The following is a 26,696-nucleotide window of genomic DNA, read 5'->3' as shown; positions in this document are numbered from 1 at the left end:
CATACCCAAAAGAATCAAAAGCAGCTTCCTGAAGAGACATTTATGCATCTGTGTGCCAACAGGTGGAAGCAACGCAAGCACTCATCAGGGTATGAATGGGTAAACAAAATGCGGTAAACACATCTGATGGAAAACTACTCAACCTTAGAGATTCTGAAACAGGCTACAATATGGATGACTCTTGAAGACATTATGTTAAGTGAAAGAAGTCAGTCACAAAAAGACAAATACTGTATGATCCCACTCATATGCGGTATCTAGAGTTATCAAGCTCATAGACACAGAAAGCAGAATGGTAGTTACCAGGGGCAATGGGAAGTTGTTGTTTAGTGAGTACAGAGTTTCAGATTTGCAAGAAGAAAAGTTCTGGAGACCTGTTTCATGACAATAGGAATATACTTGACAAGAATGAACTGTATACCTAAGTAAATTTGTAATCACAATTAAAAATAGTCATGTAGCTTCCTACCTAGGGGAAATATCCAATATAAACAGCAGTATCCATCGAATAATTACTGTCAATTTCTGAAATGGGGACTGAACAAAAGAATGTGACTAGATAATGGATGTGAAAGAGAGAACCATGCCCACACTGAGAAAAAAATAGCAGTCACACACAGGTCTGAGGGTCAAGTCCACTCACCATCTTCAAATACCAACAACAGCAGGTACTCAGAGGCAGTTCAGAGAGGATCCTTGACTAGCAACAGAAAGCGTGCAAAGGATGCACAGCTTACCTTCCCATAGCTGAAGACTCTGTGGGGCAACTGAAGGCCAGATGACAAGGTTGTTGGCTTCAAAGAGAGGATTGGTGAACTTACTCAGTTCACCAGGCCGGTTGACCCAGGACCACAGAGACATCGTTTTCTGCTGCAGCTTCAACTTACATCTGATTAAGGAAGAAAACTGCCATTAAAGCAATGAAATGGTAACAACCACTATTAAATGCTCCTCCCAAGAGGACAGTTTCTTCTGTCCATATGTTAGAAGGCAGAACACAAAACTTTTAAAAGATGGAAAAAATGTTGTAAAATAAAAATATTTGTCAGAAAATTCAACCAGCATTATAACTCTCAAAAACAATAAAACTATTTCACAGGCTTTCAAAGCCAGCCAGAAGGATAAAACCAGAATCTGGTCATGTTAGGTATAGTGTTAAATATTAATCCAGAGAATAGAACATTACTATATGCAAAATCCTTTATTGTATCTGGCACTGTATTTCATTTTTTAAAGATTTTATTTATTTATTTGATAGAGAGCGAGCGAGCACACGTGAACACCAGCATGGGGAGCAGAGGAGGGAGAGGGAGAAGCAGACTCCCGCTGAGTAGGGAGCCTAACGTGGGACTCAACCCCAGGACCCTGAGATCAGGACCTGAGCCGAAGGCAGACACTTAACTGACTGAGCCACCCAGGTACCCCTGGCACTGTATTTTAATTTAAAATAGCCAAATATAAAAATAACTTTCTTTTTTGTTTTGGAAAAATCTAGAATGCAAAGAACAAAGATTATAGACATATTAAAAATGGAGGCTGAGTCAAATCTTAAAGCCTAAAATTTTTTAGAGACTTAGCTTTTAGGACAAATAAATTACATGTACATAAAGTGCAGATGGACTGTCGAAGATTAAAAATGAATATGTATCTTGATGTAAATACGGATTCAATCTACATTTATTTATATACAATGAAAAGCCTTCATAATAAACCTGAAATTCTTTTTTTTATTTAAACAAATACCAAGTGTTTTTTGGATGCATAAGTGAATAGGTAAGTACATCAGTACCAAAATGCAAAACATACAGGTTTAAAACGGTTATGTTTTTAAATTATTAAAGGTCTATTACAAAGTTATAAATTCTCCCCTAGTTGATCTAGCAGCTTAGTTAAAAGCTACACAAGCAATAACCCTGAAATTCTGTAACACTCTTTTATCATAGAATAAACTCACAGGGATGGAAAGTAAACTGGTACATTTTCAAAAAAATAATTTTTAACAAGAACTGAAAGATAATTTGTGGTAAACCTTACATTAACCAAAAAGATAATATACTCAATTTTCACAGGATTCTACTCAAGTTGAAGTTTTTTTTTTTTTTTAAAGATTTTATTTATTTATTTGACAGAGATAGAGACAGCCAGCGAGAAAGGGAACACAAGTAGGGGGAATGGGAAAGGAAGAAGCAGGCTCATAGTGGAGGAGCCTGATATGGGGCTCGATCCCATAACGCTGGGATCACGCCCTGAGCTGAAGGCAGACGCTTAACCGCTGTGCCACCCAGGCGCCCCTCAAGTTGAAGTTTTACAATAAAATTGCTTTTGTCTCTGAAACTACTTGAATATTAATTATATGCATCCTTTTTATGCTAGCAATAAAAAGAATCCACATAATCACAGAACCCCCATGTAGTACAGCAATTGAGTTGGTAGGATAGCAAGTCCTATACTATGTCCACAGGAATCGGGCATGGCGAGGATGGGAAACCACTGTATCCACTGCTCCTGCAGTAAGTGGTTTGGCCCTGCCCCCCCCCAAACCTATGACTAGCCAATCATTGAACTGTTTTCCACCTGAGCCCACCCCATAGAGCTTCAGAATCCTTCTCAACCAGGCCTACTGGTAGGCTCTACCAAATGGCAATCAGAATGGTAAATAAAATGCATTTGTGATCCCTTAATTAAAGACTAGTTCTGGGGGATATTAATAAGTATAACACCAAAAAGAAGTCCATAGTCAAATGCATTATTTAAATGCTGAATTAAAGTTATATATTTTGCTTTACTGAAGAGTGTCTTAAAGCCTTTAACAATTATTTTGTGACTTTTTGAGAGGGGACTGCATTATACCACATTCCCCAAACTTAACCAAGGTAAATCACCAATTCTCCCCCTCCCCCATAAGAGTACAGTCCAGGGGTTAAGTCGAACACGCTTTAAGAAATGGCGGGATTAGGGGCGCCTGGGTGGCATCCGACTTTTGATTTCAGCTCAGGTCATGATCTCAGGGTCATGAGATCAAAATCCACATCAGGCCCCACACTAAGCTAGGAGCCTGCTTAAGATTCTCTCTCTTGGGGTGCCTGGGTGGCTCAGTTGTTAAGCGTCTGCCTTCGGCTCAGGGCGTGATCCCAGGGTCCTGGGTTTGAGCCCCGCATCGGGCTCCCTGCTCCACTGGGAGCCTGCTTCTTCCTCTCCCACTTCCCCTGCTTGTGTTCCCTCTCTCGCTGGCCGTCTGTCTCTCTGTCAAATAAATAAATAAAATCTTAAAAAAAAAAAAAAAAGATTCTCTCTCTTCCTCTGCCTCTCCCCCGAGCTCCCATGTATGCACCCACGCACACACATTCTCTCTAAAAAAAAAAAAAAAAAAGGAAAAAAAATGGCAGGATAAGGTATTAAATTTCTAACACATTTAAGTGCCATGAAGTGTTGCCTTTGTGATGATTATTTGAATGTAATCTTTTTTTTAATTTAGATTCAATTAGCTAACATACAGTACATCATTAGTTTCAGATATAGTGTTCAATAATTCATCAGTTGCATATAACCCCCAGTGCTCATCACATCACTGTATGTAATCTTTAGTCACCTAAAAAACAAACAAACCAAAACCAAAATAAAACAGCAAAGCCTTGTTGACATGTACAACTTTACTTTGTTCAGCATTTTAAAAGCATATCTGACCATGAATCCTTTTTGGTGTAATACCTTTTAACACTGCTTGGTATTAATGTCTATCAAAGAAATTGTAAATACACTTCATTTCACATGCTGACTTCCAACTGCTTAAAGGTTACCGATTATTTTTCCTTTTTTTAAGCATCAGATGACATAGAGCATTAAGTACTTGCTGTCACATTCAGTAGAATCAGTGTGCCAGCCAGAGTAATACTGTGGCTCTGTGTCAAAATGCCATCAGTGGTTAAGTTCTAGGCTCGTGGCTAAGCAGGTGATAGAAGATTCAAGGAAGAATGAATGAATGAACTGATATTTTTTAAATGCCTATTATGTGACAGGTATTATGCTGGTTTTTCACATATGCATCATTTGATCCTCACTATAACCCAGTGTCGTAGAGATGAATTTTTGCCTTTAACACAAGCAGAAATAGATTCAGAGAAGTCAAATGGCTAGTAAGGGCATAGTGGAGATTCAAACTCAAATCTTCTAATTTCAAGTCCTGAATATTTTCCATTAAAGTACATTGGAGAGAATGAGGAAGGAGCTGATGACAGTAAGGTACCTAAAGTTTCTCAGAGCACAGTTTAAAATGTTGCATGTAGGTGTGGGACTTCTAGAATAGTAGGGTAAGGACCTCTGTATATCTTCTCCAAAAAGTAGTGAAAAGAGTGGCAAAACAGTCAAAATAAATACTTTCACAACTCTGGAAATTAACAAAAGGCTTGTGACAATCTGACGAACATTCATTTAAGAAAAATTAATGACCCTCTGAAAGAATAGGATTTGGAGCATTTTAACTTGGCCAGCGCCAACACCCTTTCCCCAGCTCTGCAGAATCACTGCAAACCAGCAGCCTTGTCACCACTGGAGGGGCAGACCAGCTTTGGAGCTCCTCAAAATACACCACCCCCAGAGCACTGTCACTATTTGACGTGTCTTGCAGCTCCCTGGTAAAGCCTCCTTTGTTGAGTGTTATTTGACTTGACTCACAGTTTCTCATAGGGAAAAGCCCTACTCCCCAGGTTATTTGTCAAAAACAATGAGCAGAAACTATTTAACATCACAGTTGCCTGAGGCTGCCATCCCAGCTGGGGCAAACAAGAGCCTAGGAAAAATAAAAGATTTGTGGAATGAGATGTCTATGGGCAGCAGGGGGTAAGATGGGAGCTTTGTAAAGATCTGACATATTCCTGAGGATTCAAAAGGGTGTGCAAATGCCTAGGAAATGCTTGAGATAGCCCCCCCCCCATTCATTCTCCTCTGGCTGAACCTGAGACCCTGAGTAAGCTGAAGGCTAAAACAGAGCTGTAAACTGAGCGTTGCAGTCGTGCCTAATACATACATAGGGCCTCTCAGCAAAGGAGGAAAGGGTTATTCATTCAGATGGTAGAGGATCTAATTTCCAAATTTGCCGTATTATATTATTTAAAACATCAGTTTTCAAAAAAAAGCAAATTACAAAACAAAGAAACAAGAATGTGTGGCCCATACTCAGGGGGAAAAAAAACAGTCAAAAGAAATTGCCCCTTGGAGAGGGAGGACATATTGAACTTACTAGACAGACTTTAAGCTTTTATTTATTTATTTATTTATTTATTTATTTATTTGAGAGAGAGTAAGAAAGAAGAGAGCAAGCGTAAGTAGGGGAAGGGGTAGAAGGAGAGGGAGAAGCAGACTCCCTGCTGAGCAGGGAGCCCCACAAGGGGGCTCGATCCCAGGACTCTGGGATCATGACCTCAGCTGAGGGCAGCCGCTTAACCAACTGAGTCACCCAGGTGCCCCACTAGACAAAGACTTTAAATTAGCTGTTATAAATGGGTTTGAAGCTAAAGAAAAATGCCCGAAAAATTAAAGGAAAGTATGATAACAATGCTATACCAAATGGACAATGTCAGTAAAGAGGTAAAAATTATAAAAAAGAACCAAATAGAAATCCTCATTTGCAAGTATAACTGAAATGAAAAAATGACCACAGGAGCTCAACAGTAGATTTAAGCTGGCAGAAGAATCAGTGAATTTGAAAATACATCAGTTGAGATTATTAATTTCTGAGAAAAAGAAAGAAAAATTGAAGAAAATTGAAAAGAATCTCCAAACTTATGGAATACCACCAAATATACCAACATAAACAATGGGAGTTCCAGAAGGAGAAGAAAAAAAGGCAGAACAAACGTTTGGAAAATAATGTCTGAAAACTTCTCAAATGTGATTCTACACACCCTAGGAGATAAGGAACTCTAAGTAGGATAAATTCAAAGTGGTCCACACTAAGACACATCAGTGTCAAAGAGTAAAAAGCCAAAGAAAAAGAGGATTGTAAAAGCAGCAAGAGAAAAATGACCCATTACATACAGGGGCCCTCAATGAAAGTAATGACTGAGTTATCAGAAACCATGAGGCCAGAGAGCAGTGGTATGACATATTTGGGGCACCTGTGTGAAACAGTTGGTTAAGTGTCCAACTCTTCGTTCAGCTCAGGTGGTGATCTCTGGGTCATGAGAACAAGCCCTGCACTGGGCTCTGTGCTCAGTGTGAGTCTGCTTAAGATTCTCTCCCTCCCTCTGGCTCTGCCCCTCCGCTCCACACACTCTTCCTCTAAATGAATAACCTTAAAAAAAAAAAAAGACTATTGACCAAGACGTGTATACCAGCAAAACTATGCTTTAAAAATGAAGAAGACTGATGCCACCAAAAATGGCAGAGTAGGCAGCTCCAAATGCCCATTCCGCCAGAGAAACATTGAAAACACAAATAGAAACCGTTAGAACCTATTCTTGTCAGACTTCTGGGAAATAGGAGTTTATAGCACACAAGCAAATGAAGAATCAAGGAAAAGGGAATCTGAAAAACAATAAAAAAGCTTAATGATAGTTTTATTTACTCTTGCCCCACCCTTTCCCTAGTTCATGAAGATGGCAGCCCATGTTCTTCGTATGGGACCCTGGTCCCTGGTTCCAGAGGGAATAGAGCAGTCTTTATTCACAAAGAATTGTCTCTCTGTTCTAACTTGTCCAAGGGCTACCTGAAGCATTTGTCTTTGTTATGCCTAACTTGGAAATCACCATGGGCAGAAAAGCAGTGGGCATTCCTAGAAAACATAAGGTGAATGGACAACCTGTAGCCATCTGGGGGAAAAGATTATGACTGAGGGGTACAACAGAGCACTAAAGGCCCAAGGAAAAAGATTCTTTGGAAAATCAGTGTATTCAAAGTTACCCATGTATACTGAGAAATTGAGAAAGCCTATGTGCACGTCTAAGGCAGGAGACATGCTCAGAAAAGGCCTGAGAAGATCCCAAGATTTTGGTTTTGGCTGATCTCTAGGCTCAGTGAAGGCCAGAAGTGAAGGCTGAGGCCTGATTAAGCACTGAGGGGATATTCCAGCATAAAGCCCATCTGCAAAGACTGCAAAAGGATTTTTTTTTTTTTAAGATTTTATTTATTTATTTGACAGAGATAGAGGGAACACAAGCAGGAGGAGTGGGAGAGGAAGAAGCAGGCTCATAGCGGAGGAGCCTGATGTGGGGCTCGATCCCGTAAAGCCGGGATCACGCCCTGAGCTGAAGGCAGACGCTTAACCGCTGTGCCACCCAGGCGCCCCTGCAAAAGGATTTTTTTCCTTTGTCTTGAGTGGTTTTCCCATTCACTTTTCCCTCCCCCTTTTCCTCTCTCTCTTTTGGCTCCAGGCATTCAAGGAAATCACTGTCAAACACTAGCTGAACACAAACTAAAAGAACAGATACTTCAGAAACTATACACAAGAAAAAAAATACACTTTATAAAATAGTTTTAAAAAGGTCTAAATAAATTAACAGTTACAGCTTATGGCAAGCAATAAATACAAGAAGAGTGGGAAGAATCTGATTTCCAGAGAGCCATGTTATAATATTTTAAATGTCCAGATTCAAAATTACAAAGGATGCAAAAAACCCTTAGAAAGTATGGCCCATTCATAGAAAAAAATTAACAGAAATTGTCCCTAAGAAAGCACTGACTTTGCTTTTACTAGATGAAGACTTTAAATCAACAGTCTTAAATATGTTCAAAGAGCTAAAACAAAAACAAAAACAAGACAAAAAACTAAGGACAAAGAACTAAAGGAAACCAGGAGAACAAGTCTCAAAACCTGAACTATATCAATAAGGAGACAAAATTATAAAATAGTACCAAATAGAAATTCTGGAACTGGAAAGTACAATATCTGAAATAAAACAAAAACAAAAACAAAAACAACTCAATAGATGGTTTTAATAACAGATCTGAGCAGGTGCAAGAATAAGCAAATCTGAAGACAGGTCAACTTAAATTCCCCATTCTGAAAAGAACAAAAAAAGAATAAAGAAAAATGAACAGAGCCTAAGCAACTTGTGGGTACCAACATATGCATAATGGGACTCCCAGATAGAGAAGACAGAAAGCAAGGGAACAAAAGAATATATAAAGAATTTATGGCCAATTGGTCAATTATACCTCAATACAAATAGAAAAAAGTGATCACAAAATGAACCACACACACACAAATATTAAGGGCTAACAACTCCCCAAACTTGATAAAAGACATGAGTCTACACATTTAAAAGTTCAACAGGCTCCAAGAAGGATAAAAGCAAAGAGACCCAAACTGAGCCACATTGTAATCAAACTGACAAAAGGCAGATAGAGAGAATCTTGAAAGCATCAAGAGAGAAGCAACTCATCCTGTAGAGGGATCCTACATCATCCCTCTACAACAGATTTCTCATCAGAAACCATGGAGGCCAGAAGAGACAGCAATGATATTTCTGCATTGCTAAAAGGAAAAAAACAAAAGCAAAAAACAAAACCAAAAACTACCTACCAAGAACTCTACATCTGGGAGCACTGTTCTTTAAAAATGAAGGAGAAATTAAGACATTCCTGATAAATAAAAACCGAGGGAGTTTTGTTAGAAGACTTGCTTTACCAGAGAAATGCAAAAAGGAATCCTTCAATATAAACTGAGGGGCACAGATGGTAACTCAAAGCCATATGAAGAAATAACTCAGAAAAGATTAACTATATACGAAGGTATGAATGTAAGTTATTATTGTATTTTTGCAACTCCTCTTTTTATTTGCTACATAATTTAAGAGACAAATGGATAAAAATAATAATAAATCCATGTCAATGGGCATATAAGAATATATTTGTATATAAGAATGTAATCTGTGATAACAACATATAGGGGAGTGGAGCTATGGAAGAGCAAAGTTTGTATGACACTGAAGCTGAGTTTGTATTCAAAGTAGATTGTTATAAATTTGGGATGTTAGTTGGAATCCACCTGGTACCAGTAAAAAAAAATTTTAATATACACAAAATGAAGTAAGAAGAGAATCATGATAGTACACTACGAGGTATCAAACACAAAGGAAGGCAAGTAATGGAGGAGATGAAGAACAAAAGAGTTATAAGACAAACAACATAAATCTCAAACTGGCAGAAATAAGCTATTCCTTTCCAGCAATCACTTTAAATATAAATGAAGTAAACTCTCCAATCAAAATGCAGAGACTAACAGAATGGACTAAAAAACAGGATCCAACTATATACTGTCTACAAAAGATTCACTTCTGATTCAAAGATGCAAACAGACTGAAAATAAAAGGATGAAAAATGATTTTCCATACAGGTAGTAACCAAGAGAGAGCTGGAATGGATATATTATGTCAGATGAAATAAACTTTAGGACAAAAACTCTTACAAGAGACAAAGAAGGCTATTATAAACTGGAAAAAGAGTCAATCCATCAAGAAGATATAATAATTATAAACATATATATACTTTGCATCAGAGCCACAACATATAGGAAGCAAAAACCAACATAACGAAATAGAGAAATAGACAACTCTTTAACATAGTTGAGGACTTCAATGTCCCACTTTTGATAATGTATCAAACTAGACCAATAAAGAAATACAGGACTTGAGCAAAATGTAAAACAAATATAGAATACTCTGCTCAACGACATCAGAGTACACATTCTTCTTAGGTGTACACGAAACATTCTTCAGGATAGATCACAGGTTACACCACAAAACAAATCTCAATAAACTTTAAAAGACTGAAGTCATACAAGTATCTTCTCCAACTACAACAGTTTGCAGTTAGAAATCAATAACAGAAGAAAAAACACAGATGAATGAAAACAAAAACACAACATGCTAATACAACACATGGAGATTCAGTGAAAACAGTGCTCAGATGGAAATTTATAGCAGTAAAAACCTACATTAAAAAAGAACAAAGATCAGGGTGCCTGGGTGGCTCAGTCGAGTAAATGTCTGCCTTTGGTTCAGGTCATGATCCGGGGGTCCTAGGATCAAGCCCTGCATCGGGCTCCCTGCTCAGCTGGGGGTCTGCTTTCTCTCTCCCCCCCACCCCACCCCCACTCGTGCTCTCTCTCACTCACTGTCTCTCTCTAATAAATAAAATCTTAAAAAAAAAGATCTCACATTAGTAACTTTTAAATCAGTAACTTTATACCTTAAGGAACTGGAAAAAGAAGGGTAAACTAAACCAGTGTTAGCAGAAAGAAGGAAAAAATAAAAGGAGAGAGTATATGAAATAGAAAATAGACAACAGAGAGCATCAGTGAAACCAAAAGTTGGTTCTCTGAAAAGACCAACAAAACTGTCCTTTAGCTGGAATGACAAAGGAAAAAACAGCAGAGGAAGCCTTCTGACTGTACCAAACTGAGATTACCAGTTAAGCACTTTTAAAGATCATTCTGATAGGAATCTTCTAAATAAACCTATAAACTTGATGGCATCACTCTGGGCCTGAGGACAGTTACCAGGGGTAACAGATAAAGTCTGGAGCAGGAGTAGGAAGACCTGTATTACAGCCCTACTGCTGGTAACCAACTGGCTGTGTGTCCCTGGTGAAGTCATTTAACTTTCTGAATATTCCCTTCCCAATCTATAAAACTGGATGGAGGGTGGAGTTGGATTATATGTTAAGGCTTCTTCTAGATGTAAGATTACCATGATCTTATATAAGAAAATTAACATTTAAAATGGTTGCCCAATTTACTCAAAGCTTTTAAATCAGTGTATGGACTAATTTTAATCTAATAGAACGAAGTCTAGGACATGCTCTCATGTAGCATGCGGAAGGCTCATAATAAGAACACATTTCATGTAATTTAATTTATACTAACTGTAACCTCTACCATCTTATAAATAACCTTAATGTAGAACCAAATCCCAGTCTCTTTTAGGAAGTGACCAAAATTACAGACAAAATGGCCCCCATCCCATGTATACCCACCTTTCACTTTCATTGTTGCCCAGAAATGTTCCAAACTGTGAGGCATATGCGTGCTCAAAGAGCATGATGAGGAAATTCTCATTAAATTCAAAAGAACAAGGAAACTGACGAAGTATCTGCCACACACAGTCCAAGAAGAGAAGAAATACAGGCGACTCCCACTTCTGCTTACTATTATAATAGGCTGACTGTGCGCAGCGCTGTTGGAACGGGTGGCCAGCCTAAGACAGAAGATGGAAATGTGACAGTTATAGCCTAGTAAGAGCACATTATAGCACATTCTATTAACATTATTTCACACAGTTGCAACAAAACTCTTATTAAATGGATCATATAATTTGGATGGCTGCTGTTTAATGATTTCTTGATTTAAAACAATTTTCAGCAACTAAGGAAAAAAACATGACTTCCAAATATTTAACAAGGCTGTGCAGTTAAGGCATAACAATAAGAACTGCAATTATCCTTGGTGAATTCTATAAAATACAATTTTCTAGGTCTCTGTAATTTGTAGCAAAGTCAAAGAATATAAGGTCTTTAGGTACCAAAAAACCACAGCTACCACCTTTTATCTATCCAAAGCGTTGCAGATTATTATAAGTTGCACAAGCCTCACCACTAATGGAAATAAATATGGGGCTCTCATATGCAAACTTTATAAGGTCACTCCTGATATTAAATTTGTAATTACATATGGAAAAAAGTTATTGTCATGAAGAAATCTTTATGCGTACTTTTATATTACAGATAAAATTGTCCCTAGCTCCCCTCTTCTCTCGAAAAGAACTGGAAGAGTCTGACCTCTACTGACTAAAGGAAATTTAAGAATCACTTGGGTCTCTGGTGCACCCAGAACCGGATTACTGAATTTATCCCAATTCACACCCTTCTAGGGATTTCACACACTTGCTTTAGCTTTGGGTCCTTATACTACCTTACCTGACCAAGAAAATGTCATGAACATTTTCCACTGGCTAAAGGTATTTCGATACTCATTAAAATGATAATATGTAAGTAAATAAATCACATTCATTTATTTGTTTGCTATGCATCATGAGGAATGTCGCTGAAGAGATTTTTACCAAATATCTGGGACGGTCTGACTTGAACAGGGATACAGGTTAGTCGTCAGGCAGGGTAGACATACATGGTAATGTAACAGCATTAACACATAATAAATCTGAATTTTAACTAGAAGGGCCAGAAATGATTTTTCTCCAGAGATAATTCTACTTTCAAGATATATCTAAACATTTGTTCTTAATCACAATTATTTACTAAGTTACACAGTATATACACATTTATAAGTTAACCTCTGACTTGGAGGATTTCAATCTATTTTATGAGGCCTTCCTTTCAGCTGTCATTCAGCATTACGTAATAGCACTGCATTATGTCCTAGGGATAAAAGAGAAATTGGGCATGGTTCCCTGACCTCAAAGGAGTCATTTTATTTGGGTCTGGTTTAGGGAACAAGGCCTGAAGACAATGGATGGATTTTTAGCTGTGAAGAAGGTTAAGGTCCCAGAGAACGGCAACATTTAGCTATATCTTACAGCATGAGAAGAATTTCACCTGGCGGGGCAAGAGGAGAGGGTGGAGCCCAACGAGCAAAAGGCAGAAAGTGCTAGAGGCCGTGCCTTATAATTACAAGTCCTCACGCCTCCTTCTTGCCTTATGTTTTTTATCTCTAGACTGTTTTACATTCTTTGTTATTTCACCTGGGGGTAACAAAGTACAATTAATGAGAGTTTGTTAAAGGAATGAAATGCCAAATGCACAAAATAAGTAAAGAGAGGCACAAAAATTGAGAGGCAGTGAAGATCATAAACGTTTCCTGTGAGGAGGACAGATTAACTGCTCCCAGAAAATTAAACATACAATTTAAGCATTTTAATCAATCAAAATTTCATACATTCTCTCCACTCCTGCAAACTGGCATCACATCAGTTATTAGCAGTTCCTGTGCACACCAAGCAGCTTTTCTCACCTGCAGCCACTCTCTTTCTATCAGGGCCTCAAAACCACGGATGGTCCTGCTTCTCGGTTCCAAGATGATCTGGGCCAGGGAGGTAACCTGAAGTGTGGAATCAGTTCCCTCTGTTCCATGAATCAATATGGATGCCCCTTCCCTGATAGGAAAATCCAGAGTACAAATGGGATACCCCCAACACGGTCAACCAACTCTGTTACAACAAACATTTATTGAGTACAGTATTTCAAACTTATGCATTCTGCTCCATCCAGTAGGGTTTAGAGTTGAAATAAGGCACACGAAGAGAGCTTCTCTTAGGAAGCAAAACAAAACAAAACAAAACAAAACAAAACTATGAGTTCCAAATTTCACATGGCAAGAATCTCTTTAAGTTGTAACAACCTTCGCAAAACATTTTAGTTCAATTTTTTCTCCTTTAACAAAATCCCAAAACAGTCCTTATCACTTAGTTTTTCTGCCTTAATAGCTGATTAAAGCCTTTCTCATCAAACCTAGAAACACACACTTTAAGTTATTTTTCTGTATCTCTCTGACCTTGAGTCTACCTTTTCACCATTAGCAGACTATAAGGACGCTTTCATGAACTGTAATGTAATAGATCTAGGAAACAAGACACAAACCCCTCTTTCAGAAACATGAAAACAAGAAGAAACATTTTAAAAAACCCAAAAACAAAAAACAAGCATCAAACTGTCAATCTAGAAAGTCAGTGGCAATGATACGACTATACCATGATACTTAGGAGGAATCTAGGACCCCATTATTCTAAAGACCGTGGAAAGAAACACCAAAAACTAAATTAAGTACATCTCCCCTCCCCTTCTTCCAACTCTCATATTGAAATGACAATGAAGAATATTTTAAGAAAAAGGAAAATAACCTCACCACTTTCCCATAAGAAATTCAAGTTTAGGGACTACTATTAATTCTTTTCCCATGTACTTATATCCTTTATGCAGCTTTAACAAAAGGTAATTCCTTATTATTTCTGCTTTTATTATAAACATTTTCCCATGTTTCCATTTCACCTTTAGAAGTATTGTATTAATGGTTATATGATATTCTATTAGATGATCAACATTGACTCAAATGTCTGAGAGTTATTTAGGTCATTGACAATTTTTGTTACACAGTACTTAGCTTTTTGTCTTTTGTGGAAGTATTTGAGAGTTAATTTGAAAATAAGACTCCCTTTCTTTCATTCACCTATGGTTAGGTTAACAACCTCATTCTTAGGATGAAATCTCATGGCTAGATAGAAGGTATGAGCAAATATTGTAAGGCTTCTGGTGTATACACTGAATCGATATATCTTGGTTAATCTGTGGTATATTTTACATTTAAGGTCCATTTTTACATTTTGAGCAATTAATTATAAAGGCAGATTTTTATGTAGGTATAAATCATAAGTCAGTATATCTCAGGAGAGGGAACCCAAACATGACAAAATAAACCAAAACCTTCAACTCTTATAAGAATATGGAAGTCCCTGTTTGTTTCCGGTGGCCGGCTGAGTCTAGACAAAGGTGGAGCTAAATACCGTTCTGCACCTCGGGTTGCCTTGACCTGCAGCACCCCATTATTATGGCTGCAAACTCAGACAACATGGTGGTAAGTGTTCATTATCATTTACAGTGCATAAGAAAACAGCAGCCTCTGTATGCACCATGCAAGGGGAAATCTTCTTAACTTAGGTTAAAAAGAAACAAAACCCTTCATCTGAACATCTCATTCCATAATATTGATTTCTCTGTCACAGAACCTCTTCTTTAACTCCCATATCCCGTAATGCCTAAAACAAAGAACAGTGACAGCCTGTGAATCCCAACGCCAAGAATCTCTACCCATTACTGGTTTCGTCATCAACGCACCACATAATCTTAAAGCAACCTGTTCTATGATCAATTTCTCAATAACCATAAAAACATTACACACATATTTCCTTAGTTTGGAAGCATCAATAAAACAAATTATAGTCTCAAGGAAAAGTGCCATCCAAATATGTGGTGGTGATACTTATACCTATTGTTTCAGAGGCATTCCCTTCTTATAAAGGGCATTCTAAGCTTCTGCAACAACTTATACCAATGCTTCTGCCTCAGGTCTCAAGGATTAGCAACCTTCAACTGAGTGAGTAAACTAAAATCACTTCAGATACTTCACATCACTGCCCTCAGGTTTGCTCAATTTGAGATTGTGATATAACTATACATATCAAGTAGTTTGTAATAAGATACCTGAGAAATTAGAATCATTTTACTGTGTAACGGAATTACATGTTTCTTTTCACTGATATTTCAAAAGAAAGAAGGCAGGTTTGGCCTTCTGAGAGCAAATAAGAAAACTTCTTTTCATTCTTTTTCACGGTTTAAGAAAAGGAAAATTGGGAGATTCACAATTCAAGGATTTTATAGAAAAAAAATAGTTCCTTTAGTACTTAAAAAAAATTTGTGTCTTTGAAGATGTGTGTATGTATGTGGCTCATTAATCATCAATTAAATACCAGACTCTATGCTCATACTTCATCAATAACTGAATGGCAATGACTACCTTATGTAGTACTTTATACAATGATCTGAACATAAGGTATAGACTAGGCACAAACTTTAACACAATATATATGCATAGTCTGGATAAAAGCAAAGTCTAGTTAGTAGTACGCGTCCCAATCTGGAACACTGAAACACACTTTACCTGTCAATACACTGAGCTGCTAGACAAGCAGTTGTAAGAATCTCTTTGATGTGTGTCAGCCAGTTCGAAGCCTCCAATCTACCGAGCCACCGGTCCATGTTATGTGTTTGGTCATTACAAGCTTCCACGAGTTTGATTAAGCTCTCCTGAAGAATGTGATACCTTTAAAAAACAAGAAAAGGTAAAAAAGAAAATAGAAAATACAATGATGAAGGAGAAACCAAGCCAAAACCCCAACCTCCACTATATCCAAGAGGCAACGTAGTTCAAAATAGTATAAAAATATTTACCTTGCTATACAATGACTTGATAATTAAACACTGAAAATCTAATATTTAAACATGGTTGCAAAGAAGCTTAAAATGCCTGTCACGGTAAATCATTCCTCAGATGAACAGATTAAACCAGTTCACATAACTGAATTATCTGACTAGGGAGTGGGCCAGAACACTGCATTTTGTGACAAGTCACGAGGTCACACCACTGGGATATCTGCAATCCTGTTCCCATAGATAGAACAGTAGACACCGGGTACCTTCAGCAGGGGTGGCCAAGGCCGGCTCAGACCCCATTGTTTTATTAGCTCCAACCCCCACCCACCCATCCAGAAGCTCTTATAAACCTCTCACTGCAGACATAAACAAAAGATCTAGGTGGAGGAAATAGGCTGTGAGAACAGGTGGGGGCGGGGGAAAGAAGTCTCTAGTCTTCTGACTTATAAAAATATACTTATCTGTAGCATATCTGATCACTAAATGTGGTGACCAGTGACCTACAAGCAGAGGACCGGACCTTGTGGTGATGAAATTGCAGAGTTCACTTAGAGAAAGGGTGCTATTTGACTAAAAGTCACTTTTGCGTATCCAGGATGAAGTTTCCTGCTTATCTTATAAAACATGAGAGGATACCCAGCCAATTTCTGACTTTAAGTTAATGGGTAGGTTCGTTTGAGAACTTGTGATCTTTGAACATCTAAGGGCTCACTCACTAATTCGCTTCAAATAAGAGTCCATTACTGTCTCCAGAGTCTTTTACCTCTCAATGGACTTGTGAAGCCGCCTCCACTGGGGATAATGAGCCTCTTGTTCAAAGCCTCCGCCTTTGGCTCTAGCTTGCTGAGCAACATTTAAAGATCGGGTGTCAATGATGTAGCCTCGTTTGCCTGCCCTGAGGGTAGCATTGATGAGCTTTTCATCTTCTTTGCACCTTCTCCCATTTGTGCCTGTGAGTGGCTGACCACTTCGCATGATCACCTAGAAGCACATCACAGTTTAAAATTGAAAAGCAGCTGCTTTGAAAGTTTCTGAAAACAGAAATGAATTAGCTAGATTAAGAGTATCTCAAAAACAATCGTGTGACACTTTGAAGATGAACTTGATCCTGAAAAAAAGAAATATTTCTATGTATTTGTAATAGTTAATAACTGAAACAAAAATAAGCCCTGCACTTTAATAGTTTTTCTTCCTACTATCTCAAAATACTTCCATGTAATACATTATATTTGCTAAAGAGACCAAATACTACAATTCATTTAGTCGGTACCTTGTTTACTGGACACGGTCTTGTAATAGAAGAATAATGGCCTATGTGCTGGTAAACTTCCACTTCAGCTACATAAACAGGGCTGGCAGCTTTTATCAAGAATTACAGGGGCGTCTGGGTGGCTCAGTTGGTTAAGTGTCTGCTTTTGGCTCAGGTCATGATCCCAGGGTCCTGGAATCGAGTCCTGCATTGGGCTCCTTGCTCAGCAGGGAGCCTGCTTGTCCCTCTGCCTGCCACTTCCCCTGCTTGTGCTCTCTCTTTCTCTGACAAATAGAAAGATACCTTTAAAAAACAAGAAAAAGTAAAAAAGAAAATAGAAAATACAATGATGAAGGAGGCTGGGTGGCTCAGTCGGTTAAGTGTCTGACTCTTGGTTTCGGCTCAGGTGGTGATCTCAGGGTCTTGAGAGGGAGCCTCATGTCAGGCTCCACGCTCCGTGAGGAGTGCGCTTGAGATTCTCTCCCTCCCCTCAAATAAATAAATCTTTTTTTAAAAAAAGAATTATAGGGGTGCCTGGGTGGCACAGCGGTTAAGTGTCTGCCTTCGGCTCAGGGCATGATCCCGGCATTATGGGATCAAGCCCCACATCAGGCTCCTGCTATGAGCCTGCTTCTTCCTCTCCCACTCCCCCTGCTTGTGTTCCCTCTCTCGCTGGCTGTCTCTGTCTCTGTCAAATAAATAAATAAAATCTTTAAAAAAAAAAAAAAGAATTATAAAGAGAAAAGGGACCAATGGTAAGATAAAAAAGTTTATGCACTATTCTTCTTCTGGGAATCATTTTTAATATCTTGAAAGCTGTTTTTCTGTTATTTATTCTCCTATGTACCTCTTTAATCCTTTTCAGTATTTCAAGACTTAGAAACTTGTTTCCAAAGACCATCAACTATATATTTTGAAAGGTTTGATTTTGGGGGCACCTAGGTGGCTCAGTCATTAAGCATCTGCCTTCGGCTCAGGGTGTGATCCTGGAAACCTGGGACTGAGCCCCGCGTCGGGCTCCCTGCTCCACTGGGACCCTGCTTCTTCCTCTCCCACTCCCCCTGCTTGTGTTCCCTCTCTCGCTGGCTGCTGGCTGTCTCCCTGTCTGTCAAATAAATAAATAAAATTTAAAAAAAAAAAAAGAAAGGTTTGATTTTGAAACTTTTCTCAAGAAATTGGTATTATACTGGTCTCTTCCCTGGTGAACTTTAGTTATTTCCATTTCACTCCATAATATATGCTGTTATCTTAACTATCTTGAAATTTAACACGATGAAGAAAAGTCATCCAGAAGATGACAACAGCTTACTGCCAGACCGCGCTAACCATGTAAATGGACACATAGTATATTCAATATCAGTTTTTAAAATTCTTTGTAATGAACCCTAATTAACAGAAATACTACTGAGCAAACAGGATAGATGACCTGATGTCAAAGCAGCAAATCTTTAGAAATCTTTTTATCCTAAATATCCATACTTGACTTATTATGCAGGGAAAAAAGAGAAATGTAATATGACTATAAATTATCCATTAATTTACTATTGGTTTCAAAATGAGAAGCAGAGTTATTGACTGAGAAAATAAGAGAACAGAAACAGATTTAGAAAATATTTAGGGGGCAGTTAGGTGGCTCAGACGGTTAGGCGTCCAACTCTTGATTTCAGCTCAGGTCATGATCTTAGGGTCATGGGATGGAGCCCCAAGTTGGGCTCCCTGCTCCTGCTTAGGATTCCCTCTCCCTCTGCTCTACTCCACTCCTACCCTCAACTCGTGCACTCTCTCTCTCCAAAAAAAAAAAAAAAATTTTAGGAAACATACATACAGCAAATGCTTGCCTATTCAATTACTGACTCCTGGGTTTACTAAAGTTGTAACAATGACATGTGTCACTCTTCTCCCTTTTGAAAATAAAAATGTCTGCTCAATTTACCTTTTATGGGGAAATTTCGTAAAGATAATTAAAATAAAGTATCTTACCATTATTCTGATTGGAGAAATTTATTTTTCTACTGAACACTATTATTTTAAGTGTCAAATGAACATTAGCTCCCTTTGTACTGAGTCCTGAAGATAAGCCTATTTGGCCTTTCTAATTTTGAGCAACATCATGAAAAGAATTCAAAATCATATCCTAATCACAAAACATACTACTCCTAATTCCCTAAAGTTTAAAAGAAGGAAGTCTTAGCAGGAGAGACTAATCACATCTATGAACAAGTACACAGAAAAGGGAATATTTCTAAGAAAAGATCCGTAAACTAAGGCTTTCCGTGGATCAAGCAGCAGTACCATACACTTACCATTCCATTTTTTTTGTGATAATAGCTGAGTACCGGGAAGCGTCCTCCATGTCGAAATGCAGCTACCTTTCGAAGAGCTTCATCATCAATGGATTTGGGAACTATGACAATTGGCGGGTAAGAAGGGCAGACAGCAAATTCCTTATTGACATAGCTTAACCGCCATTCACTGGTCTGAAAAACACAAAATACTTCAAAGCTAAGCAAGTATGTCAACGTCACAAAATAATCGGAAAATTTTAAAGGACTTAGAGATCAACTTTCATACAATGAAGAAGCCATCTCTCAGGAATTTAATATACGGATACCTAACCTATACTAGAAGGAGTTCTGTTCTTCAGAATCAGCTTTCTGCTCTGCTAGGGATCCTCTGTTCCTAGAAAGTGCCTCCTTCTATTGAGCAAAATGTGGCTTTGTAACTTCCTCTATTTTTACTGTGATTTCAGCACAAGTTCCTATTTCATATGGCATCCTATTAGCTGACATCATCCCATTCATCCTTTTTGGGGACCGTTTACTTTTTTTTTTTTGGTACTCTTCAGTATAGCAACAGGAAGACTTTATAATACTCTAGATAATGCTTAACCAGAACAGATGAGAATATAGCTACTACATACATCAAACCCGTTGTTCTTTTCTGTTATTTAAAAATAAGGAAAATCGAGGCGCCTGGGTGGCGCAGTCGTGAAGCGCCTGCCTTTGGCTCAGGGCATGATCCCAGCGTTCTGGGATCGAGCCCCACATCAGGCTTCTCCACTAGGAGCCTGCTTCTTCCTCTCCCACTCCCCCTGCTTGTGTTCCCTCTGTCGCTGGCTGTCTCTCTCTGTCGAATAAATAAATAAAATCTTAAAAAATAAAATAAAAATAAAATTAAAAAAGGAAAATGGAGAAAGACTGGTAATATATTTCTTAAAATAATAATGACATAATACTAAAAAAAAAGTTATACTTAGGAATCAATGAAATAATTTCTAACTCACTACTACACTAAGGACGAAAAGTACACAACATAAAATTACCCAATGACAACTTATTTCAAACATCAAAAATAAAAACCACTTGAAGACTGTAAAAGCTTTGTACAGTCAAAAAAATAAAATTACATATATGCAAATTTTGGTATGTTCCAATAAATCACAGTTGGCCTAACATGCTGGTCATGGGTTGCAGTACCAAGAAGATAAAATCAAAGTATGTTCAACATACTATAGAAAAAGAGAATTTTTTTAAAAAAAACCTTTTACATGATATATTTTTAAATTAAACCATTTTCACTTTTCAGTTATTCTCTTTACCAATTTTAAAGACAGTTTCCAAAAGATTATCTAATAAAAGGAATTCACCTGTTTTGCTGCGCACCTCCATCTCATAATTCCTTTTCCCCAGAGGCAACCATTTTCAACTCTGTTGGCTTTAACTCTGGCATTTACCTCCAAATTTCTAAATAATATGATTATACTGTTACTTCTTGAATTTCACTTTTAGGCATCACTTATTGATTTCCAACTCTGGAAAATAGTTTGATCGTCCACTGACCTGCAATGCCACTTTCTGGCATATATTAACTTTCCATACATAGAGGGCTCTCTATTCTGTCCCACTGGTTTATTTGTAATAAGTCCCATAGCTTTTAGAATAGACCTCATACTTAGTAGGCTAAGTCTCCTTCTCCCTTTTTTTGCTCTTCAAGAGTACCTGGGCTCCTCCCAGTCCTCTGCTCCTCTGTGCAACTTTTATCAAATTTCACGTTAAAACCAACTGCAGTTTAATAAGATTGCTCTATAGATTCATTTGAAGACAATTACATCTTTATTTTATTTTGTTTTAAGATTTTATTTATGTATTTTGACAGAGAGACAGCGAGAGAGGGAACGAACGCAAGCAAGGGGAGTGCGAGAGGGAGAAGTAGGCTTCCTGCGAGCAGGGAGCCCGATGCGGGGCTCGATCCTAGGACCTGGGATCATGACCTGAGCCGAAGGCAAACACTTAACAGCTGAGCCACCCAGGTGCCCCGAGAGTTACATCTTTAAGATATTCAATCTCCCTGTCAATGAGCATAGTCCCTCACCTTTTAAAGCTTCTTAATTTTTTCAATAAAGTTGTGTAATTCTCTCAATAACAGCCTTGCATATCTTTTCTTTGATATATTCCTAGAAACCTTATATTTTTGTTGCATTTTCATTATGTTTTCAAAATTGTGATTGGTGTACAGAAATGCTTACAATCTCAAGCACATAAGCAACAATGACAATCTTGCTTCTTTCATTTCAATCCCTATACCTTTTATTCTTCCTTCTTGTCTTACTGAACAAGGAAGGAACAGTGGTGGTGGGCATTCGTCTCACTCTTGAACTCAAAGGGAATGATAAAAGATTTGCTGTTTGTTTTTATTTTGGGTAGGTTTATCAGATGTATCAGGGAGCACTTATCAGATCATGCAATTCTGCTAAGAGCTCTTATCAAGAATAGATGTTTAGTTCTAACCGATTGGGTTTTTTCTATTTTACTTTTATTACACCATTTATGTAATTTGTCTTTTCTGACTAGTTTTGTGATATTCTCTTTGCCTTACTATTTAATAGCTGTACTACAACACAACTAAGTAAAGATTTCTTTTTTATTGTCTTGCATGGTGTTTGCCGATACACTCTAAGAGCTTGTGACTTTCGTTCATTCTGGAGAACTCTCGACCATTACCGATTTGAATCATGCCTCTCTTTTTTCTCTATTATCTTCTTCCTGAATTCCCATTTAATAAATGTTGGATCTTCTCCCTTTATCATCCATGCATGTATCTAACTTCTCTATCATTTTTCCCACCTTCCTTGTTTCTCTGCTCTGTACTCTGAGCAATTACTTCAGATCTATATTTCAGATCATTAATTCTCTCTGTTTCTAATTGGCTCCTTAAACCTTAAGTTTTTTCTCTTCTTTTTTAATCAACTTTTTAAATCAACTTTTTAAATCAACTTTCAGATTTTATTATTTGTATGAAAAATAAACTAGATCCGTTTAGAGTGCAATCGGCTACTTAAACCTTAAGTTTTTTCTCTTCTTTTTTAATCAACTTTTTAAATCAACTTTTTTAATCAACTTTCAGATTTTATTATTTGTATGAAAAATAAACTAGATCCGTTTAGAGTGCATGATTACATATCTTGACAGTTGTATACACCCATGAAAACACCACCACAATCAAGATAATAAACATTTCAATTGTTTCCCACAAAATCCCACGTGAATTTTTGCAATCTTTATCTTCCCCTCCACATCCCAAACTAGGAAGTCATTAATCTGCTTTCAGTCACTTTTGGTGTTTATCTAAAAAATCTTTGCCTAATCCAAGGTCATAAAAGTTTTCTCCTATGTTGTTTTCAAGAAGTTTTATAGTTTTAGCTCTTATTTCATTCATGTATATGTCTACCCTTATACCAATAGGTATAGCTCTTATTTCATCCAATAGGGTATTAGCTCTTATTTCTTTTTTTTTTTTTTTTTTTTTTAAAAGATTTTATTTATTTATTCAACAGAGAGACAGCCAGCGAGAGAGGGAACACAAGCAGGGGGAGTGGGAGAGGAAGAAGCAGGCTCATAGCGGAGGAGCCTGATGTGGGGCTCGATCCCACAATGCTGGGATCATGCCCTGAGCCGAAGGCAGACGCTTAACCGCTGTGCCACCCAGGCGCCCCTAGCTCTTATTTCATCCATGTATAGGTCTTCCTTATACCATCATACCACATTCTCTTGATTATTGTAGCTTTATATTAAGTTTTAAAATCAAGGAAAGTAAATCGTTTATTTTTTTTTAAAGTTGTTTTGGCTATTCTAGTAACTTTGCATATCCACATAGATTTTATGATAGTTTTGTCAATTTCTATAAAAAACAGCTATTGGAATTTTGATGGGATTTGCACTGAATCTATATATCAATTTGGAGATAACTGTCATCTTTTAAAAAAAATTTATATAAACATTTGCGTCATCTTGGGAATAATACCTGCCAACTTTTTCCTTCAGAATGGGTCACAATATCTTAGCTCAAGTTTAGATTGTATCCTGGACATTGTTTTAGTAGGCAATTAACTTTGTTAGCTTTTTTTTTTTTTTTTAAGATTTTATTTATTTATTCGACAGAAAGAGAGACAGCCAGCGAGAGAGGGAACACAAGCAGGGGGAGTGGGAGAGGAAGAAGCAGGCTCATAGCAGAGGAGCCTGATGTGGGGTTCGATCCCATAACGCCGGGGATCACGCCCTGAGCTGAAGGCAGACGCTTAACCGCTGTGCCACCCAGGCGCCCCAACTTTGTTAGCTTTAAATTGCGAACTCTGTTAACACCTGTGGTGCAAGGCAGCTCAGCTCTTGGTTCTGACTGATCAAAGTCTGCTCCATGCAAGCACATTCAGGATCAGCCAGAGGTTCAAGGTTGTATACCACAATCAAAATTCCCCTTCTCTAGCTCTCTGGTTGCCCCAACCCATTCACCTGGTTCCTCCCACCAGACAGAAAGTGGGCTTTCAATTGCAATGTTAGCTGTTCCTCAATGCCACAACTATGCTGACCTCAGGACAAAGCGCCCCAAATAGGAATTTCATTCTGCCATTCACTTTCTCTACATTTTGATCCCCTCCAAAATATGCGTTCTGTTCAATTACCAGAGCTTTCAGGAGGTAGTTTTTTTTGTTTTATTTATAGTTCATCACTGATCTCTGCAGGAAGTCTTAGATAGGAGCTACTCAATCATAAGCAGAACCTTATCACCTTCTTTATATATAATTTCGAAAGTGGTAAATTGAGGAAGTACAGATATATTGTGTATGAATATTTAATCAAAGTACCTGAAATAATCTCTCATGATATCCCAGAATAAAAGAATGCTTAAAGTAGGAGAAACTCTAGAGACCAGTTTTGTTCAACACTTTCATTTTGTAGACATGGAAACGGAGTCCCAAAAAGTCAAACAGCCAATAACATATCTGGGAACACAAGATATCTTGATAGCTAGTTTTAGTACTGTCCTCTCAATACCACATATCTCTTTTGGACATAATAATGAAGTGGGGACTGGCTAATATTATAATGAAAAAGCTTTCCAGATGATTAAAAAAAAAAAAAAAGAAAAAACAAAACCTTACTCAAAGAATATTAAGTGACAGACGTGTAGCCTGGCAGAGGATTTCTACTGGTATGTAGAAGGCTTTACCACCCTTTTGCCCTATCCTGAATAAATACACGCCTACATTCATTCACTCGACAAACATTTACCGTTTGCCTATCATGTGCTAGCAATACAGTAGGAAACAAGAATGACACGGTTCCCGCCCTCCAGCTTATTTATATTCTAGCCCAGGAAAGAGACAACAAATAATGAATAAGAAGTCTTCCACACTGTTGACTCCCTCCTACTTGAAACTGACTCTTCCCTTGGATTTTTCTTCAATTCACCTTCAATCCTTGGCATCCTTTTTACTTTAAATGCTTTCCTTAGGCAATCTTGGTTTCTCCTCATGGTTTCCACAGTGTATTTGCTGATTACCCTCAGTTTTTCATTTTTAACACAGACCTCTCAAATAAGCTCTAGACTACCTGTTGTAGATATTCAATGACAGGTACCGTACAGGCCCTTTGAATTGCCATCCCCCAAACTGAACTTAACTCATTCCCTTTAAACACATTTCTCTTTCTGTTCTTCCCATCTCAGTGGTATCATCCTAGATGTCACTGCCTGTTTTACCTTTCACATCCACGGAGTGGGTCACCAATGCTTCTTAATTCTACTTTCTGAATCTTTCTGCACTATATCCAACCATCTTCTTTATATTACGACAGTGGCTTCTTCAAGCAGTTTCTTAGCATTTTGCATCAGAATTGATTTTCTATAACACAAATCTAATAATGTCATTTTCCCTGTGACTTGTGGATACTTTTGTCAGCATTTATTTCACTGTGCTTGATTACTTAAATAACTGTTAGAATTTGAACAAGTGGAAGGAAGGAACCATGCTTTGCCCATCTTAAATTTCCATCATCTAGTAATTGTACCTGAATACCTCAAACGAGGCATTAAAGATGTTCTCATTAAATCTGCGGACTACAGAATTTGCAGGAAACTACCAGAACTTCAAATACACAAATTGCTTAAATAACTAACTAAACCAAAAAGAAAATGCCTACTAGGAAAAGTATTGAATCTAAATAAAAATTAGTTAGTACGTAAATACAATAACAAAAACATAGGACAGATCCCTTAGTAACACATATGAGAAGATGTATAAACTTTAGTTTATTTCATTAATAACTTAATTCTCAAAAAAGCTAATGCAACTTTAAGCTGCCTTAAAGTATCAGTAATAGTTCCAATCAATGCCAAGTGGTATGGGTACCATATTTTAAGAGAATAAATGACAAAATGAACGTCCTGCTGGGAAGAGCAACCAGGACAGTGTGCAGCCCTGAGGTCACCACTATTAGAAAAAGCTGAAGTAAATACTGACATTTAATCTGCAGAAAAGAAAACTTAACGGGGACATAAGAGTTCCTAATTTGAAGAACAGTTCATGGTAGAGGAATAAGATAAATTGAATAACAAGGTAACATCAGAAACATTGACTCTATGTACAGGGAATCAGAGGTTAGCTCAAAATTAGAGCTGTCCCCAAATGGGATACCATTGTGTTTTTGCAAATTCTCCCACACTAAGATTTCAAGCAGAGGCTAAATGACCACATCATGGATGTTTTTAGCACAGGGGATCTCTGCACAGAATAGGAGATTGACTTGAATATTGACCTATAGAATATAACTTAGACTGGTTCACTTATGGCACCTAACTCCAAGATAAATCACGGGCAGGTCATTTGTACAGACAGTTTGGGGTACCCAAACAAATCACCAGAGATGTCATGATGTCCACGTGACTGTCCTTCCTGATCACCATGTGACTGCCATTTTCCACCTAGGAAATGATTAAGGATTCCTCTAAGGTACCCTTGGTGGTAGTTGATGACAACAAAAAAGTATCATGCATTTAAGAATGTTTACTATGCAGTTTTTAATGCAATAAAAACACTAAATGTAAGTGTAAATACAGGTAGTTATTCACAAACTACATAGAAATGCCCCATACATAAAAATGTGAAATTCCTGTTCCTTTATCACCTTGCTGACATGGACATCTTTATTCTTTAAATTACATAGTCTCTACTATGTAGTCT

At 37.7% G+C, this 26,696-nt stretch overlaps 1 protein-coding gene across 1 annotated transcript in view; it reads right to left on the bottom strand.

Annotated features, from left to right (window-relative positions):
- The window catches only part of MTMR9 (myotubularin related protein 9), a 54,182-nt gene that overhangs the window by 10,613 nt on the left and 16,873 nt on the right, over positions 1-26,696 (bottom strand). The window contains exons 4-9 of the mRNA XM_002928721.4: positions 19,486-19,659; positions 16,697-16,914; positions 15,662-15,823; positions 12,962-13,103; positions 10,972-11,192; positions 738-889 (exon numbers count right to left, since the gene is read on the bottom strand). Of these exons, the coding sequence (XP_002928767.1) occupies positions 738-889; positions 10,972-11,192; positions 12,962-13,103; positions 15,662-15,823; positions 16,697-16,914; positions 19,486-19,659 (1,069 nt within the window). The remainder of the gene's footprint in view (positions 1-737; positions 890-10,971; positions 11,193-12,961; positions 13,104-15,661; positions 15,824-16,696; positions 16,915-19,485; positions 19,660-26,696) is intronic.

This window comes from Ailuropoda melanoleuca, chromosome 5 (genome assembly GCF_002007445.2).
Source record: "Ailuropoda melanoleuca isolate Jingjing chromosome 5, ASM200744v2, whole genome shotgun sequence".
Lineage (NCBI taxonomy): Eukaryota > Metazoa > Chordata > Mammalia > Carnivora > Ursidae > Ailuropoda > Ailuropoda melanoleuca.
The sequence above is the reverse complement of the archived record's forward strand: the minus strand, read 5'-3'. Positions and strand labels throughout refer to the sequence as shown.